We start from the raw sequence: 18,750 nt of genomic DNA on the forward strand, positions 1-18,750 counted from the left end.
TCTTCGGCCTGAATTGGTGCGTCTTGACAATTAAGCCCATTGCAATATAGGCACGAGAAATAAGATTTGGGCAGACTAGGCCTGGCGAAAAACCATTGCAATTGTCACACCCAAGTGGTGAGAGCGCTGGATAAAGATACACACTCCAAGTGGATATAATGCTTCCCAAAAAGCCCAAGAACACCATCGCCCATCCACATTGAGAGCGAACACCATCCAGCAATTCTCGACAGAATAGTGGATACTAACACCACGAGCCGCAAAACTCCCAAGAAGATGAAGAACGAGACAGATCATGAAGCCATTCTCCTCTGCTTCCTCTCCTCCAGCCTCCTCCTAGCTTGTTCCTTTCGGTCTACCGGTAGCGCCACCCTATTCTTTGCCACAAGTGAAGAACCCTCCATATGATGTGCCCCATTCTTCGAAACATCGAACTTGGCATCCTGAGGAGCTGATTTCTCAGCGGCATGTTTACTTGACTTAGGTGCTTCGCGCACTGCGTCCCGGGGCGCAGGCTTCTCAACACGATGGCTAGTGGCGTCTCGCGCACTAAGGTTGTCGTTTCGAGAGATAGAAACAGACTTTGAAGTGCGCGAGTGCATCAGCTTACTCGAGTGGAGGGGTTTCTCAGGTCGGGAATATGAGTGCCCACTTGAGATTGGCAAGGCCATCCTATCCATCTGCGGAAGCGGGCTATTTTGGAAGGAGCTAGAAAAGTCCGGCTGCATCCATGGGTCGGGGGAAGGCAATGGCAATGGGCTCGACTGGGGAATGGCCGCGGATTTCGTCGGAATGTTCTCCTTGTTCAGTTGCGGTTGACGGACGCTTAGGGTAGCCTTCTGAGGAAGGTCGATTTGTCGAGGAGTAAGCGTCGTCTTTGAAGGTGGTTCTTCGGGTCGTGAAGAGGTCATAGAGGATTTGGCGGGTATGAAAGGATAGGCGGAGTCTTGAGCAGTGTTTGATGCTGTTGAATTTGATATCATTGGGTGCGAGGACGCATCTGGTATTGACTGCCGGCGGGTTCGACGAGCCTTCGGTGGTGAGTTCTCCTTGTCTTCTGGTAGCAAGCGGGCGGAATAGACCGGCTTAGCTAAGGTGATGGTCGGAGGTTCGACGGCATGGCGAGAGCGGGGCTCAGAAGCCTTTTTCTGCTCTAAGTGAAGACGGCTAGAATCCCTGCTCGAATCTTCGAAGATTTGGAAGGACACTTTACTCTCTTGAACGTCTGAAGACGCCACCGTGAAGGACTTCTCTAATGCCGTTATGCGGCTCTTAAGGGCGGCGATCTCCATGCTCGCGCGAGCATTCTCCGCCATGGCTTGTCGCAGGCGCTCTTGATAGTCCTTGTTCTGGTCTTCCAGCTCTCGCTCCCTGGTCCTAAATCGTTTTCGCTCCTCGGTGAGTCGCGTAGCTAGCTCGTTCACCTCACCATCTTTCTTCTTTGCAAAGCTCTTAGCCATCTGCTGTTTCGTGACAAGCTTTCGCATCTCCTTCTCACTCTTTTCGGCGTATGACTCATACTGCTCTTTCCAATATTTGCCCGATTCTGAACGCGGCGCACCTAGGTCTATCGTGATATCACTGTCATCCTTGGCTTTAGGTTTCTGACCAGTTTTGGTTTGTGTGGTTGTTCGCGCTTCGTAAAGAGCAGCGGTGAGCTTAGTGTGGGGCTTTTTGTCGATGTCCGCATCCTCCTTGAGCTCAGTTCCTGGGGTCCAGGGGCTCGGGAACTTTCCAGGGCAGTCATTCGGGATCCCATTTTTCCCTGCATTTGCCCGTTTGCCCTCATTGTCGACCACATGTGCTCCAAAGGAGACTGTCTTTCGTCCTTTCGCAGCAGTGCCGGGGGTCATGAGAATGCCGTTGGGCTGTTTCGAGGGTGATGAGAAGAGCACATCCTCTTTCGGGGCAGGTATTTCCGCTGTTTTAGCATTGGCTGCATCTATCTTCTTCTTTTTCTCGAGCTTCTTGCCCATGGTCGCTTCCTCGGCAGCAGGGGTTCCAAAGATGGCCTGCTTGAAAGCCTTCGCGACGAACTGATGTGCTGGAGTCTCCGGAGGCTCAATGAATGTTGTGTCGTAGGCAGGATCTGTTCCGGTCAGCTTCACGTTCCACGGAAGGAAAATGCCTTACCTGTCTGAAGGTCCTCCATGACGTTGGTTATCCGCGGGCCCGTAATCCACGAAAACATTGTGGCCTGTAGGGCCGTTGCCGGCTATAGAAGCGATTGGAAGGCCCTCAAAACCCAATTGCCGTTTAGGCGAGGCTGTTCACGAGGTGTGGTGTGGAGGCGGTCTTGTTTTGGTGGTTTGTTTACCCTCAAAACCGATAGCAGGGCCACCGGAATGCAGGCAAGAATTGTGAAATGTAGCTCCCTCCAACGGTCGCCATGCAATTGCGCGATTGAACAACTTACCGATTAGAAAGGCCAAGAAGGTACTATTACGATGTGGTGAGCTCTTGACAATAACGTCACTTAGGAAGTCGAGCTGATGGTGGACGCGACTGCCAAGCTCACTGTCGCACGGATCGCTATATGCACCTTTACTAATGACTGAGCGGCGAACCATGCTGGTGGCAGTGAAAGGCTTGGTGATGATCACCACCACCACCACCACCACCACCACCAAAATCTATTCACTTTCACTTGCAACGTAAATAAAATGTCTGCAGTGTGACCGACTGCAGCTTCGGCTGCGTGTCTCCTTGTCAACTCTCATCACAGTTGGCATGCTAATCACCCACGACACAGCCCAACATGGCACCGCCAAAGACTGCTTGGAATAAGATTGTAACTAATGCACCATCACAGAAGAATAGCTCAGATGCCCTGGGAAAGTCTCCTGCAAAGTCTCTCGCTAAGGAGAACAAGCCCGGAAAGCAGCCTGCGCTGTCCCAGCATGTCGATAACAATGAGCAGGCCCAGGAAGACGAAGTCGAAGTCCTGAAAGCTGTTTTCATGGAGGACTTTGAAGAGGTGGAGGTTAGGGGAGCTTGGAGTGTACGTATTGGCCTTGTTTCCCCAGTTTTGAATGGCTGTTGGTCTATTATTTCATCCAAGTTGCGACCCTTCTCTGCCGCTTACATGATGAGTCACACTCGCTACAAAGTAGTTGCTAAGATACATCTTAGAAAACGACCGACCGCGCGTTGCGTTTGAAACTGAAGGCTTTCTCGAGTGACGATATATCCGTCACACTGTCTGCAAAGCTTACTGCTACCTATCCTAAGTCATTGCCTACACTGTCACTCAAGGATACTGAGCATCTTCGTCTGAAGACACGACAGAGGCTTGAAAGTCTTCTCAAGACGAAGCCAAAAGAGCTCGTCGGGGAGGTCATGATACATGAAATAGCCACCTCCATCCAGGATATTCTCGAAGACGAGGTGGCCTTTCGTGACAATGATAGCACATTTGTCAACCTCGGGGAAGAGCGAGCCGTCCACGAAGCTGTCGCTGCCCAAATTGCGAAGCAACACGAAGAGGAACTCCAGAAGAAACGAAATGAAGAGAAAGCCGAGGAAGAGCGGGTTCTACAGCAGATGGTTAACGACGAAATGAGGCGCAAAGAGATTGTAGCAAAGAAGAAAACTCGAGCTACCGGTCAAACACCGGCTCCTTCATACTTCCCTGATGGGCATATCGTCAACCAAGTATCTTTCGACAGGATGATCGTACTTGAGAACGAAGGCCGGACCATTGAATGTTCTGCCGTCGACGGCCTACTTCCGTTCCGTACGGGACCCGTGACAGAGCAGCTCCTAGTGAAGCCCGCTGGAAGCCCAAACGCAATTACCCTCGTATTGAAACGCATCCATGTTAGTAGTTCGAAGCCTTCAGGTAGCGCACAGCTCAAGAAGGTCATTATGGACTTCGAAGAGGAAGTAGAGGACTTAAAACGCTTGCGCCAGCCCAACATAATGAGTATCCTTGACTTCAAGATAGAGCCGGCTAACAATTCTGGGTGGGAAATCAACATTCTAATGGACTTGGCAAACAAGGGCTCCCTCGGCGAAAAGCTCGAGGATGATGGCGAGATCGATGTTGCGAAAGTGAGATCCTGGACCATCGATCTCCTTGAAGCGCTGGATTTCTACCATCGCAACGGCGTGGTTCACAAGAGAATCCACCCAAACAACATCCTTCTCTACAAGGCCCCCAATAGTGGTATCTCCGTGAAACTTTCCGATGCCGGTTTTCAAGACAGTCTTCACCATCTGAGAGACTTATGTCTGGGGAACCAATATTTTACAACATCTAGATCGGCCTTTTGGGTCCCGGCCGAGCTAGCTCAGGACGCCCGGCGAACAAGGAAGACAGATGTATGGGACCTCGGTGTTGTCTTCAACCAGATGCTGTTCGGTCTTGAGGCACCACAAAAATACAATTCTCCCAAGGAACTCTCGGATTCTCTTCAATTAACTGAGCCTTTACAGGAGATTATGCGTAGATTCTTCAAGCCCGATCCAAAGAAGCGGCCTTCTGCATTTGACCTTATCCCATGCGAGTTTCTGAGGGACGATGTGCCTATTTACGAACATGCCCCATGGCCTGTACGCTCAAGGTTGTCGTCCACTTCCCTTCCAATCAACCGTCTCCGGCGCGAGTCTTCCGCCGGAGTTGGTGGACCTTTCTCACGGTACGCGAGTGAATGGGTGGAAGCAGGCCGACTTGGTAAAGGTGGGTACGGCGAAGTTGTCAAAGCCCGCAACAAGACCGACGGCCGCATTTATGCGATAAAGAAAATCAAACAGAAGTCCGCTTCAGCACTCACGGAGGTTTTGTCTGAGGTCATGCTACTTTCTCGTCTCAATCACCCGTGTGTTGTACGGTACTACACTGCCTGGCCGGAAGAAGAGATATCTGGAGTTTCAGAGAATGAGGAGGAAACATCTGCGACTGTGACCGTGGAGGGCTCTAGTTCGGGTCCCGATGTCTCACATAGAGACGCTGGCGGTGACGCCTTCGGGAGGAATACTGGCGGGTTGGACTTCATCAGTTCCAGTGGATATCCAAAGATCGAGTTCGGCACCGATGAAGAGTCGGATGAGGATGATGACGGTGCAGTTGTCTTCGCTTCTGAGTCTGGTGAGTTGCCTCCTGACTTAACCGTTATGTGACAGCCTGCTCATAGAAGGTTATAGATGACGACGCCGAAGCATCGGGTCCTGCTGATCCCCAGTCTCCGGTAAAACTCAAACATAGGGTCTCCAGCTCACGCCCTGCTCGTCCGGTAAAAACAACCCTGTACATTCAAATGGAGTTTTGTGAAAAGCAAACCCTCCGCGATCTCATACGAAGGGATTTATACGACGACCCCGAAGAGTGCTGGAGGCTATTACGGCAGGTTCTGGAGGGCCTTGCTCATGTTCACAGTCACGGAATCATTCATCGTGACCTAAAGCCGGACAACATCTTCATTGACGTGGCAAAAACCCCCAAAATAGGAGACTTTGGCCTTGCCACGAGCGGTCAATACCAGAGGACAGACAAGGGGCCATCGGACAGTAATGCAGACGGAGACATGACTCGTAGTATCGGTACGGCTCTCTACGTTGCTCCAGAGCTGCGCTCTGACGTCACCGGTACCTATACCGACAAAGTTGACATGTACTCGATGGGCATTATCTTCTTCGAGATGTGTTATCCTCTGAAGACGGCCATGGAACGGGACCAGGTCATTCGCCAACTCCGTGAGAGAAAACATGCATTGCCTAGTGATTTCGAAACACCCGAAAAGTCCCTCCAAGGAAGCATCATTACATCTCTTATCAGCCATAAACCAAGTGAGAGGCCGAGCTGCGCAGAGCTCCTTCGAAGCGGCAAGGTCCCCATCCAGATCGAGGACGAAGCTGTTAAAGAAGCGCTAAAAGCTCTGTCAGACCGTAATTCGCCACACTACACCAAAATGATGGCTGCTATATTCTCGCAGAACCCCGATACGCAGGTGAAGGACTTTGCTTGGGATATGGGGGTTGGCGCGGGTTCTCATAGCATTAAAGCCAACGATGTGATGCTGCAGAGTCTTGTCAAAGATCGTCTAGCCGTAATTTTCCGGGCACATGGGGCAGTGGAGATACAGCGCCAGCTGTTGTTACCTTGGTCAGACCACTATACGAATAACAACGTTGTAAAACTGTTCGACCCTTCAGGTACTCTTGTGCAGCTACCATACGATCTGACTCTGCCCTACGCGAGAAGTGTCGGAAGAGGCGCGCCGTTCATTGAGAAGACTTTTACAATCGGGTCCGTCTACCGCGACAGCTACACCGGGGGAGCGCCGCGGAGCAACGGGGAGGCCGATTTTGACATCTTATCATACGATACCTTGGATCTTGCCCTGAAGGAGGCTGAGGTCCTAAAAGTAATCGATGAGGTTGTCGATGACTTTCCGTCTCTCGCGTCAACGCAGATGTGCTTCCACTTGAACCATGCCGACATCTTAGAGATGGTGATGGACTTCTGCAGAATCAACATCCCACAGCGGCCAGCGGTGAAAGAAGTGTTGAGCAAGCTAAACATAGCGAAGCTCAATTGGCAGAATATACGAAACGAGCTACGAGCCCCGGCCGTCGGGGTATCATCGACCTCTTTAGATGACCTTGCCCTGTTTGATTGGAGAGACACCCCTGAGAGAGCATTCTCGAAATTACGACGTACTTTCCAAGGAACCAAATACTTCGATAAAACTCATGCGATCTTTGCACACTTGAGCTCGGTAGTCAGCTACATGAAGCACTGGAACATTAAGCGCAAAATCTACGTCAGTCCACTAAGCAGCTTCAACGAAAAGTTCTACTCCGGTGGGATCTTGTTCCAGTGCCTTTTTGACACCAAACAGCGAGAGGTTCTTGCAGCTGGCGGACGATACGATAAGCTGATCGAAGAGTATCGATCGAAAGGGCTAGGTCAAGGCAGCCCTACTGTGGGATACCACGGTGTTGGCATGAACCTCGGTTGGGACCGGCTCGTGAATTCAATGGCACGGTATTTGAAGAAGCCAGAGAAGTCAACTTTTCTCAAGAAGCAAGCTGAAGAGGGTAGCCCGGCTGCCTCATGGATGCCTCGACGATGTGACTGTCTCATTGCAAGCTTAGATCCTGCAGTACTGAGATCGACCGGAGTAAAGATGGTCGCAGAGCTCATTGCTCATGGCTACACAGCTGAACTGGCCATTGATGCTCATTCGATTGAGGATCTTCTTAGACACTACCGTGACGAGAGACACAGCTGGGTCATTGTTATTAAACATGGGGTTGCAAGCGACAAGCCAGATCTCAAAGTGAAGAGCATTGGGAAGAAAGAGGATACTGATCTGCGTACTGCAGATCTACTCGGTTACCTCCGCAACGAACTTCGCGATCGAGAGCTGCGAGAGGGTACCGCAGCACAGCGTTTGTCCAGGGTTGCACCTCCACCTTCTTCAACCGCTCCCTCCGCTTCGAAGGCAAACGTCGACGTTCTCATCTCGCAACATCGCTCCAAGAAGACCAATAAATGGAGCATTGTCGAGGCCGCACAAACGCGTTCAGCGGAACTGTTGTCGTCATTTGAGAATGCGCCAATAGCTGCCATCGAGACTAAAGATGAGGTCATGAATTTAATTCGTGAGACTAGGCTGAGCGATCCTGATGGCTGGAGAAAGGCCATTCAAAGCTTACCACTTGGAGACCGGAAGTATCTGCAAGACTTGCATGATCTGCTCCTGAATTATGCCGCGAATTGGAAGGAGGTCAGTGCTGATGGGGCTGGACGGAGCGGTGAAGGTGGGAAGGCATTCGTGTATAACTTCAGGACCGGTGGGTGTCTGCTCTACGACTTGGAGAGCTAGATCGATAGCTTTGAGCTGGTTCAAGCTCTGGTTGACGGATTAAATCTAGTTAGGTAGGGGACTAGCGCGCACAACTTCACATGCAAGTAGGCCGGACCGAATAGGTATAGTCTAAGAAGCAGCATAAGTTGCTGATCAAGAAGAATCTCTTCTCTATCTGTTCCTTAACTTCTGCGATGCGATGCTTCACTTCATCCCTCTTGTCTTGTCCAATCCCTGCGAAAATTTAAAGGGGGGTTATGAATCAGGATAATGATGCTCTAGTTGTACTGTCCTAAGTAGTATCGCAGTATACAGTCAGTACAACCCTCACGAGCGTTTACACCCCTCAATATTCGTATTAATTTTTAACGTCATACTTCTAAGCAGTTCTATGCTAATAGCATAGGTTAATCTGCAGAGGAAGGCGATCAAGCAATCTCTATTCAGTTATAGCCCATTGAGCAAATGTCCACAGCAACAAGTCAAGCTCCTGCTCACCGCCTGTGTGTTTCGTAGACTTCCAGTTCCCTAAATATAGGCTACTTAAGCCTACTTGCTTCGTACCTCGATTCTTCCCACTCCCCACCACTCTCTCCCCCTTCGGATTCTTCGAGAAGGCTCAGTCTTCCGCTGCCTGTTAGGGGTCGCATCACGTGAGAGATCTTGTGATGCGCCTCCACCATTATCTACCTCTCGTTCTGCGAGATTGAAGAGCAATTTTGCTTGCAACCTTTGAGGGGAGTATGGTGCTGCTCGCAGGCGCCCCTGCTACATTCTCTGCATTCACCCTCCCACTTTCACTCGGTGAGGCTTGTTCACCTCATTATTTAAAATTACTGTCTACTAAACCTTAACAGCGGCGTTTTTTTGTTCGACGCACGAACCCTGGCCCCACTCACCTGAAACGCTTCAGCCCAATAGCGCCCGCATGTGGTACTGCTGCCACAGTGAGAGAGTTGTGGCCGAGATTTCTTGAAGATGTAGATTTCTAGCATTCAAGGTAGGATATCCCAATATTCCCTTGATCAAAGTACCTCACACCTGATACACGTTTATATCTGAATGTACTCTTTCCCGTCAAGAATCGGTGTTACGAATTTCCGTTGGCATGGTCGAAATTTTGCCATTAGTGTTCTGAGCCTTAAAAAGAGCCTCCACAACCTCAACACCATGGCTACCTTCACCAGTCCTAAAAAAGGAAAAATGGCCCAAAGATCCCAGACCTCCCCGAAAATCTCCCGGCCTTGCCCCCGAATTTGTGCTACAATAAGTCCTCTTGCTATTGTTGATGGGGCTAGAGGGTCTCGACCACAAATACCTACCCATCTCCATCTCTACTTCTTATCACTCAGTCTCGTTCACATCTTCTTTTCTTCTTAGAATCTGCGATCTTTGTTCGACCTCCTTCCAGCTTCCGGTTTTACAAGTCCTGCTTCAATTCATCCAGTGCTGGCACTATCTTTTTGCTCTGAGAGCTATCCTGCTACAACTTTATTTAGCTGTTCCAGCTCCTGCTACTATCATCACCTCTTGTTCCAGTGCTGAGCACCTATCCTGCCCCGGGATCATCGCCGCTTCGATTCCATTCATCTCTGCGAGCCACCCGCTGTCATCACATCTTCTTACTATCTTGTAACTCCTTAACGTATCAAAGTACCGACTTTCGTCTCGTCTTCTTCCTACATCGCCTGCTCCCGACGTCTAGTTATACGTCTTAAGAGCATTACCTGTTATCTCCACCACACTCTACGGTATATTTTCGACTTCCTTATATTATCTATCTCATCTCCATGGCTGCTAAGCGTACCACCCGTACTTCTTCTCACAGGCCTGCCTCCAAGGCCACCTCCCCGGCCCTGTTTCGTGAGAACTCCCCTGATGTCACTGACTTCAACAACGGCAACAATGGCAATGAGTCTACTGCTAATGCCACCACCACTAAGAAGTCTACCTCCCAGGAGAAATCCACCGTCAAGGAGAAGCCAGGAACCAAGAACGTTCCTGCCATCGACGAGAAGTCTTCTGTCCTCAAGCCCAAACCCGCCGGCATCATCAAGAAGTCCATCATCGACAAGTCCACTTCTGCTACCGAGAAGGCCGCCAAAGCCGTCAAGCTCAAGTTCAAGCTCCGCCTCACTCCTCCATTTGGTTCCTCTTCCGACGACGTCATCATCTCCGCTCCCGCCAAAAGTAAGCGCTCCCAAGTCCCCGCTGCCTGTCTCTCCTGCCGTTCCCGCAAGATCGCATGCGACGGCACTCGTCCCACCTGCAACCGCTGTGCCGGCCGCGGTCTCACGTGCGAGTACGATGTCGGTGTCGGCGAGACACGCGAGGGTGCACTGCGTCGTCAGGTTGCTGAATCTCAAGCCCGTGTTGCTGAATTGGAGCATCAGCTCGCAGCTCAGACCCAGTTAGCAAATGATGCTCTTGCGCAACTCCAGGAGGGTGAACGCGCGTATGGGTATTTGAGGGACCTTGCTAAGACTAAAGGTGGTGTTAAGGCTATTCATGCTCTAGTCCGCATGGAGAAGAGCTTCCCGGTCCTGGCTAAGCAGATGATGGCGATCGCAGAGCGTGCTGGAGAGAGGGAGGGTGTAGACTTAGAGGATCGCATTCTGGCCTTGACTGAGGCTGCTATGAAAATCGCTGGCATTTAGATGTCCGGCTTGTGGGTATAGAGTGTGGGATGAGAGGATATGGGGAGCTTTTAAGGGGTTCCGGTGAACATCGGACATGTAATCAACTTGAGTCTCTTATGTTGTTACGGTTAGGATAGGGTTGGCCTGCTTGGACTAGGTACCCTCTTCACAGATACTTCACGAATTATGAATCCATGCTACCTACTTCTCGACAGAATTTGAGTGGCTACTAATTTTTTTTTTTTAGGATTTGAATTGACTCTTGAAGCTTTAAGATACTCTTCAACGCCTTCCGTGCCTACTTACTCCCTTTCTAGTCTGAGATATAGTGATAAGGACTCTTTCGGCGTGTAATTAATGACCTCCAAAAGAGCAGAATACTCAATTGCAATTCACTACAGATAAATACAGTCCTCCTAGCGCCCACTTCTTAGCAAAAAGTAACTAGGCTCTCTTTATACTCCTTTTCAGCGCCTTAAATGGCCTCTTGTAGTTTTACTTGAATGGAAAGCCTTCTTTGGGAGACTTATAAGGCTTGATTGGAGGGCCTTAGGCTTCTAGTCTTGTGTCAAAGGAGCCTAATCTCCTACACAAGTAGCCGCGGAATCATCTCCCTAAGCGTGGTTTCATCATCACTGTACCTACTGTTATAAAAACTCGTCAAGTGCGTTCATGGTAGGTTAAGAGAACAGGCAGCACAATATTAAAGACTTGCCGGGCTGAATTGCAAATATTTCGCTCTCTGAGTCTGTGTCAGAGCAACTTGATAGATCACATGCATAGGCAGACCCATAAATATATCCTTGCACAGCTTGCGTCGTCTCTGCTCCCTGCTATTCTAAAATCGCCCTAGCCAGACTTTTGGTGACTTCAAGGAGCATCTGGCCCGTTTTGGGTCCTAGCTGGCTGACGTTAGAGAGATTCTGCGTTGCTAATGATGTCTGAAACTAGCCAACTATATACACAGGTATGCAAGCCTCTTACGCATAAACGATTAAGAAAGGACAGTGGCAAGAGGATTGTAGGGGAGACAAAGAGAAGGATGTAAGGGATGTATTAAGGGAGGAGTTGGCGAGTTAGTTAGTGGCGGAGATAAGTAGAATATCTAGAAGATAAGGCTGCAGCTAGAGGTGGAGTTACTCGCGGCTTTTACACTCAATAGATTTGCTTGTTCCTAAAACATGTTGAACGGGTCTTGGGAGTTTAATAGAACAGCGGGTGCACTTTCGTGACCTTGCCGGCCTTCTTTGAGGAGATGCTGCGTCGCAATTAGTGTCCAAAACTTATAACAATATAACCCAGGCACCTTGGTCTAGAGGTTTTTCTTTTTGTGCGGCTTCTGCATTTTTGATCTTGGATCTAAAGTACAATCCCAGTCTAAAAGTCCTCCATGAAACCAGAAACAAAATATTAGGTTGTTATTCCTAGTTACAGTCATTACGGTTCCCTGCCAAACAATAGTCAGTATCCTCATGAGCCGGCTTCTTCAATTTAATAGTCCCCAGTCAACACCAAACTTAGGACATGCCTAAATTCGCAAATCTCATCAACGGCGGCTTCGTAGCCGCCACGGAAGAAATACCCCACTAGATCGAGAAAGTGCACAGGCCAGAACTCCCACTCAACCTTTCTCAAGACGCAAGATAGGGGCATCGCTCCTATATGAGGAAGAAGTTAGAGGATTGGAGACTCCGAAGCAATAGCTCGAGTTTCTTAAACGAAGCCTCACGTTGCAGAATAGGTTTCCTTACTTTCCACGTTATGTTAAGTTATTCAAATGATTGAGTTTCATTGAGAGAATGATATCCTGAATTTAACGAGCGACTATCAATAGCACTTCATCCTCTACCCATGATAAACATCAATAGCCGCCATCTCGGAGCCAAAATTGCCCTCAAACACACATGCTCACTTAAAATGGAACCTGCACAACCACCCCACTATCTACATCGCCCGCCTCCGGCCCTGTAGGGACATCATACGGATCTGAGATCCCCGCAAATTTCATGCCAGGCGTATACACTGTGACCTGAGTTGAGTTCTGCGCTGATGGTAGAATTCCAGTGTTGAGAAAATCTTTCGTTATTTTTGTGGAGGGTTGATCGGTCACTTTGGGGCCAGAGGTTATGTTAATGATAAGGATGGGGGGAGTGGAAGATGTACGTACGAGGAAATGAGACGTGGCCGTCACCGTGTCTAACCACTAGGACCGACTTTGGTGCTGTGTTCCAGGAGAAGGTTGCCCATTCGATTGGTGTGCTGTAAAGTTGTTAGATTGATGAAGAAGGTGGTGAGAAGGTGGAGTTATGATTTTACCTTCCATCAAAATCAGCGGTGACCATTAGCATGGACTGATTCGTAGTTGTAGGCTCCTGCTTTGGGACTTCGAAGGGCCATGCGGAACAGTAAAGCTTGTGGGAGTAAGCAAGCTGCAACCGAAAATGACTGTAGATAATATACTTGAATTTGCCAAACTAAAGTGAGGCCAATGCCAGAAGTGTCTTTCTAGTCAAGTAATTAGCACCTTCGCTCGTCATGGGTATGACTTTGTCTTACCTTAAGTCCATCGTCTAAAGATTTCTGAAATTCCTCAAATGTCCTTGGATAGTCTAGCATCCCATCAGCATTTTCCTCCTAGTAAAGTCCTATATATAATTTACTGTAATCATTACAAAGCAGTGGTATAGCAACTACACCCCCAAGAGTTAGAGGCGGACTAACAAACGCACTTGCATCGCCCGCCAAGGTGCTATTTATTGCTTCCAGAATCACTGGGAAGTCAGGCGATACGATCAAAGCCGCTAGCATTCCGTTTCTGATGTCGAGATCTGTGATGTATGGAGAGCAGGTTGTGCTGTTCGCGCAGGCGGGGATGAAGTAGGGGGATTGTTTTGCTGTTTCGATTATTTGATGGAATGCCTAACAGAAGTGTTATGAATTGGCTATTAGAAATTGGGGAACGGGTGGTGGGACCGACCTTAGGGACACTGCCTTTTCCCTGGGAGTGGAAAGGACATGAAGCGTTGTTTTGGCAGTATGCATCCGCACGAAGCATGAGTCGATTCATTCCCAATACTTGATCCTGCGCTTGGTCATAGATTGGCTACACTTATTAGTTAATCATCCGTTTTCGAGTAAGTATTTCTGCTCACAAGTCCGTGCGGGGCCGCTGAGTCCAATACAAAATTCCCCACTCGATCAGGAAATGCTACCGCGTATTGAGCCGCTCGATGCCCACCCCTTCTTTCTATCAGACAGATGTATCTAAAGAAGATAGATACTCACTGTGAACCCCCAAGGAAATTAATCCTATCATAGCCAAGAGCTCTTCGGACGCTCTCATAGTCTTGCACCACCTCCCTCGTCCCAACGTGTTCAACGATACCCGGTGGTGAGCTATTATCAATCCACGATTGGATAATTGTCGCAGATGCATTCTTGGCGATATCGAATTCCGTTTGATTTGTAGGGCTAAACAACTTTTAGACACCCCGAGAGGGCTAGTAATATTTGTGAGGAAGACTCACAATGGACCACTCATGCCAGCAAAAGTTTCTAACGAAACGTTCAAAGGATTCGAACTAAAAGTTCCCCTCACATCCAGAACTGTAGCTTGGCGGTTAGCGTGATTACCGGCACGGAGTATAAAAGGCGAGACCTCACCTAACAGATCGAAGTCTTCAAGCCCATCAAAAGCATGCGTCAGATTTAGCGCGACGTCCCACGCAACTACAACGCCAGCATCACTTCCTCCTGGATTACTGAAAAAAATCTCAGTACCACCTATGATCACAAATCCAAAGAACTCACAAGAACAAAGCTCCTTTAGGATTCGCAGGTCGCACCATAGCCAGCCCAAGCGTGATCTTGTTTCCATCGCAGAAAGGCTTGGAATAATCCATCGGTACGTCGAGTCGGCCACAGTGAAGATTTGGAGGAAGAGAAGTGAGATCTATTGTTGATGCATTGAAAGTGCTGCTTGATTCCGGGACATTTTTGGAGCAATCCACCCATCTGATGGTGTTTTGGTGTGCTGGGTGAGCAGAAACTAAGATCATCCCCAAGAGCGAGACGAACGGAGTGAATGAACGCATTTTCGAATATAAGAAAATGATTGACGGTCAAGATTTTAGAGACCTAGGCAAGCGAGAAGTTCAACTTTGCAGAAGTCTTCATATTTATGTTGTATTGTGAGATTTGCGGCTTTGAGACCTTTGATTATGGTCTACGCGCATTGGCTATTGTCTCAGAACTATGTCAGACATAATTGCGGTGACATAGTCCCTGCAATACGAAAGGAATGAACGTCACCCAAGGAAATTCTACGGAAAGCTAGGAAAGTTGAGAACGGTTCTCGGATTCGTTCGGTTTCGCGTCATTCTGTCGTTCATGATCACATCAAATCAAATTACCGAAGCGACTCAAGTCAATAAGCAGGGAATCCACATCCCGAACCATCGTACATGCAGTTCTAACGTTCGATTGTCTTTTTTTCATGCTGAGGCTTAGAGGAGGACGACGCAGCAAGGCTGAATGAAGATTCGGAAGCGGACGCCTGCTTTGGATCTAGGCACTTCCATTGGTCGGTTCGTATTACAAGGGTCTGTTTAAGCTTAACTGCAGCCGAAAATAGAGATCTTGGCGGTGAGCGCTTGGTCCAACTTCGTGCCGGCAATGGGGACAGAAAGCTATATGAAGTACGTTGCATGCATCCTCGTATTACATGGTGCACTTTAAGGCGGTCTTGAAATCTGCGATTAAACTATGAGCTTTATCTAGACCACAGACCGGTAGAGCTCCGTCCATCCCGTGACACTTTCATATCAACTACTTTCAGTCGACCCAGAAGTAGGAATATTTTCAGTTACAACAGCAGAGATGCATTTGAATCGAATTGAACCATCTGATTTTAGGAAGGCTGGTAATGGTATGCGATGCCTCGGGTGTCCCCAACACTACGATGTCTCGGAGTCGAAGTGGCGCTGACAACTGCAGTTGCAATGAATATAAGCCAGCCAGCAGACGGAAGGATGATCAGTGAGTCGAATTCGAGTGTCTCGCCAAATCTTCCTCGAGACATGGTGTCGAAGTTCCGAAAAGGGGCACCCAAAACTCGAACGGGATGCATAACGTGCAAGTGAGTTTGATTTCCAGTGCTGTGAGTGGCAGGTTCGGGTTCTGATGCTTGTAAGAATCCGGCGTATTAAATGCGATGAGAAGAAGCCTTCCTGTCAGAGGTGCGTGTCCACAGGGAGAAAATGCGATGGGTATAATCCGCCCAAGGAACCCACACCCAGGAAGACCAAGCGGCTGAAAAAGTCAGCCGTGGTTCCGGTTCCAGCGAAACAAGCCTTGTCGGCTTTAGTCACTACCTACATTCCCTCGGTTGACATCCAAGCAAGCGTGGATGAGCGTCGGAGCTTCCATTACTTTCGGTCCCGAAACCTTTCAAGCATGCCTGGTAACTTCGAACCGTATTTCTGGAATATTATTCTCCTGCAATTCAGCCATGCATTCCCCACAGTGCAGCAATCTTTAATTGCCTTGAGCGCAATATACGAGGTGCATGAAAACAATGGCCAGCTGCTAGCCAAAACGGCTTCGACGAGCGCGTACGTGCTGCAGCAGTACACCAAAGCTGTGAAAGGCCTTGTTGATTATCTCTCCTCAGAAAACCAGGATCCTCGGGTGGCTTTAGTGTCTTGCTTGATGTTTGTTTGGATTGAGTTCTTGCAGAAAAATCTGGACTCGGGATTCCAACATTTGAACAGTGGGCTGAAGATCTTGCAATACTTGCGAAAATCGGGCCCCCGAATTATTTCTTCTGAAGGTGGCGAGTTCGACAAAGAAGACATCTACGGATCGCTGAATCGCTCTTTCACAAGACTCAGGGTCCAAGCAGCTATCCACGGTAGTATGGCCCCTGGTGTAACCACGTCGTCGACGAGAGAAATGGAGGCCATAGGGCTGATGCCACGTTCGTTCTCAAGCATATTTGAGTCTCGAATATGTTTGGACAATGAGTACAATGCCATTTTTGGATATATGAGAGGCCTGCGCGATCACGACAGATACTCTTCGTTTAGCGACATGGACGACGCAGTCATTGACGCTATCCAACTAACTCATCTCCGACGACTTGAGCAGTGGAAAGGGGCTACCGAAGCATTGATGGCAGGCTCAGTTGTACATCAAGACACGTCTTTGACTCCGAGTTTCATGTACCTTCACGTGTACTATACACTAGTAACCGTGTTACTAACGACTCTCCTCAGCGATGAAATGTCTTTTGATCAGCATATTCTCGACTTTGAGCAGATATTGACACTTTCCGAGAAACTCATACATGAGCACCGCCGCGAAAAGCCTCCGCCATTATCCTTTGATATGGGAATTATACCACCATTATTCTTCATTGTGCTCAAATGCCGACTATTACGGCTGCGGTTGAAAGCGTTGGAGCTGCTGAGACTCGCCCCTGAGCAAGAAGGAATGTGGCTTCGGGATAGTATTCTTAAAATCTGCGAATGGAAGATCGCCACAGAGGAAGCAGGAAGAGGTGATCTACCTTTGGATGCTCTGTTACCCGAGTCTGCCAGGATTTACCAAGAGCACATCGTGGATGAAAGACAATGCAAGGGGTCGACTGTGATGCGTCTAAAGTACAGAAAAGGACCTCCTCGCCCAGGAGACTTGGAGAGCGTGGAGTTGCCGGCTAATATGGGAATAGTGCGAGCTATGGGCAACATGCTGTGAATGGGAGTAGAAAAGTCCATTGGAAGCATGAAGAACGTTGCTACCAAGTACAAACCAGGAACGGCCGTAGTGCAATAGTGCAGTGGCTGATGTTACTAGACTTTAGATATTCCAGCCGTTGCAAGAGGTTCGTACGGAGTTGGAAAATTCAATGTTTAGCATTTCCTTGCCAAACGTGAATTGCGACGGGACTTCGGGAAGCAGCAATAGGCACAGAGTTGCCAGATTAGGAAAGAATGAATGCGACAAATGAGGACCTCACTCCAACTTCTCTGGGAATTCAACCAAGCAACAATGAGCTCAAATTCATCCCATGCAGCTTCAAGTGAGCTCAATCACCCTAACCATCATCATGATCAAGCATCAAAGACCTCAACAATATTCTACTCCATCTCGTTGCTTGGGAACAAATACACCAGTTCAGATTCAACTTCATGATCAATCTCTCGCCCTGAGATGGTAGACGCATCTAACCCAAAGAACGAGGACTGGTTCAAGACCACCTTGGGACAAAAAAAGGACACCAAAGTTCGCGAAATCCATAGCTCGTCTGAGAAGTATGAGAATTCCAGTGGGGTCAATGAGAATGAAAAACCTGCCAGCGGAGGTGTAACAGTAACCAAAGAGACAATGGGGGAATTATGCAACTTTGGAAACCAGGTTTCTGCATAAAGAAGAAGAGTACAGCAACACTCGCCAGCACAGCTGGTGAGGTACAACTACTAATGGAGCTGGGTGAGGTGCGTTCCCCTCCTATAAAACGAACTCCTCGTCGACCAATCCTCAAGCCACCGGAGGCATCATCTTGGAACCGCGATAACCGGTTAAAAAAAATGACTTGAGCCCATTTTGATACTCGGCCAATACCAATGACATGAGAAGGGCAGGCTCGGTTCCAGCGAGAGGTTACGACTCAGCTAACCTAGTTTCAAAAGGATAAGGGCGTGAATAAGGATGACCTAGATATAGAGGATACGGATATGCAGATGGAAAACCAGGAGAGCCTAACAAGGGGGACAAAGTCACACGATTAGACCTCCTAAGCGACCGGGTTCGCGTCGGAGCTATCCTGTGAATACCGTTAAGTGATCTAACCTCTCTAGAGGTCTATTTCAACCTCTTCCTCCCTCACATCTATGACAATGGTGTAGCCGGTGCGGTTCGGCTATTGTTCCTGCATGCGGTGGCGATACAATGTACTACGCTATTAATCTAGCTGCCGCTTTCACTTTAGGCGGAAGAGTGAAGATATGGCATTCACAATAAGCTATACTGACACAGCTTGAAGCGCGAACGAAGAACAGCAGAAAAGTTGAAATCTATTTAGGGCTAGCACAGCTAAACAGCACCCTGCCAAGATTTCAGGACACTCTCAGATACAACTCGGGAAGGATGATTGAATCTATAGACACTCTGCTTCATTCTAACCACATATTCCAGTAGCGTGACGGCCTCCTTGACCTGTCCGTTGGCCTGGTATGCTGTGGCGAGCACGTGCTGCGACGCTAGTCGATCGGGATGGTCTTCTGCGAGCACTTCTG

At 48.8% G+C, this 18,750-nt stretch overlaps 7 protein-coding genes across 7 annotated transcripts in view; 4 read left to right on the forward strand and 3 right to left on the reverse strand.

Moving 5' to 3' along the window:
• Positions 1–250: 250 nt before the first annotated feature.
• BDR25DRAFT_340851 (uncharacterized protein) lies at positions 251–2,433 on the reverse strand. Its single transcript, XM_033693543.1, has 2 exons — positions 2,134–2,433; positions 251–2,089 (listed from the first exon to the last, which is right to left on the reverse strand). The coding sequence occupies exons 1-2, from the start codon at positions 2,189–2,191 to the stop codon at positions 294–296; spliced, it is 1,854 nt and encodes a 617-aa protein (XP_033551184.1). The 5' UTR covers positions 2,192–2,433; the 3' UTR covers positions 251–293.
• Positions 2,434–2,758: 325 nt separating this feature from the next.
• Positions 2,759–7,927, forward strand: BDR25DRAFT_281256 (kinase-like protein; the record flags this gene model as incomplete). Its single annotated transcript, XM_033687878.1, has 3 exons — positions 2,759–3,001; positions 3,133–5,089; positions 5,146–7,927. 3 exons carry the CDS (start codon positions 2,759–2,761, stop codon positions 7,830–7,832), a joined length of 4,887 nt encoding a protein of 1,628 aa, XP_033551185.1. The 3' UTR covers positions 7,833–7,927.
• A 1,621-nt stretch (positions 7,928–9,548) lies between these two features.
• Positions 9,549–10,471, forward strand: BDR25DRAFT_385881 (uncharacterized protein; the record flags this gene model as incomplete). Its single annotated transcript, XM_033697965.1, has 1 exon — positions 9,549–10,471. The coding sequence occupies exon 1, from the start codon at positions 9,605–9,607 to the stop codon at positions 10,469–10,471; it is 867 nt and encodes a 288-aa protein (XP_033551186.1). The 5' UTR covers positions 9,549–9,604.
• Positions 10,472–10,500: 29 nt separating this feature from the next.
• BDR25DRAFT_351897 (uncharacterized protein) lies at positions 10,501–10,807 on the forward strand (the record flags this gene model as incomplete). The annotated part of the gene is made up of 3 exons (XM_033694933.1): positions 10,501–10,562; positions 10,611–10,675; positions 10,722–10,807. The coding sequence occupies 3 exons, from the start codon at positions 10,501–10,503 to the stop codon at positions 10,805–10,807; spliced, it is 213 nt and encodes a 70-aa protein (XP_033551187.1).
• A 1,594-nt stretch (positions 10,808–12,401) lies between these two features.
• BDR25DRAFT_162154 (alpha/beta-hydrolase) lies at positions 12,402–14,490 on the reverse strand (the record flags this gene model as incomplete). Its single annotated transcript, XM_033684055.1, has 11 exons — positions 12,402–12,562; positions 12,621–12,712; positions 12,770–12,898; positions 12,978–13,023; positions 13,114–13,372; positions 13,431–13,556; positions 13,606–13,693; positions 13,739–13,924; positions 13,981–14,059; positions 14,117–14,214; positions 14,264–14,490. Coding segments are annotated over 11 exons (1,491 nt in total), but the record flags the coding sequence as incomplete, so codon positions are not given.
• A 1,041-nt stretch (positions 14,491–15,531) lies between these two features.
• BDR25DRAFT_215713 (uncharacterized protein) lies at positions 15,532–16,015 on the forward strand (the record flags this gene model as incomplete). Its single annotated transcript, XM_033684847.1, has 2 exons — positions 15,532–15,590; positions 15,646–16,015. Coding segments are annotated over 2 exons (429 nt in total), but the record flags the coding sequence as incomplete, so codon positions are not given.
• A 2,532-nt stretch (positions 16,016–18,547) lies between these two features.
• The window catches only part of BDR25DRAFT_216331 (TPR repeat protein), a gene marked incomplete at both ends in the record, with an annotated part of 3,553 nt that continues 3,350 nt past the window's right edge, over positions 18,548–18,750 (reverse strand). Inside the window, one exon of the mRNA XM_033684871.1 lies at positions 18,548–18,747. Within this exon, the coding sequence (XP_033551190.1) occupies positions 18,548–18,747 (200 nt within the window). The remainder of the gene's footprint in view (positions 18,748–18,750) is intronic.

This window comes from Lindgomyces ingoldianus (assembly GCF_010093535.1).
Source record: "Lindgomyces ingoldianus strain ATCC 200398 unplaced genomic scaffold BDR25scaffold_7, whole genome shotgun sequence".
NCBI classification, from domain to species: Eukaryota; Fungi; Ascomycota; class Dothideomycetes; order Pleosporales; family Lindgomycetaceae; genus Lindgomyces; species Lindgomyces ingoldianus.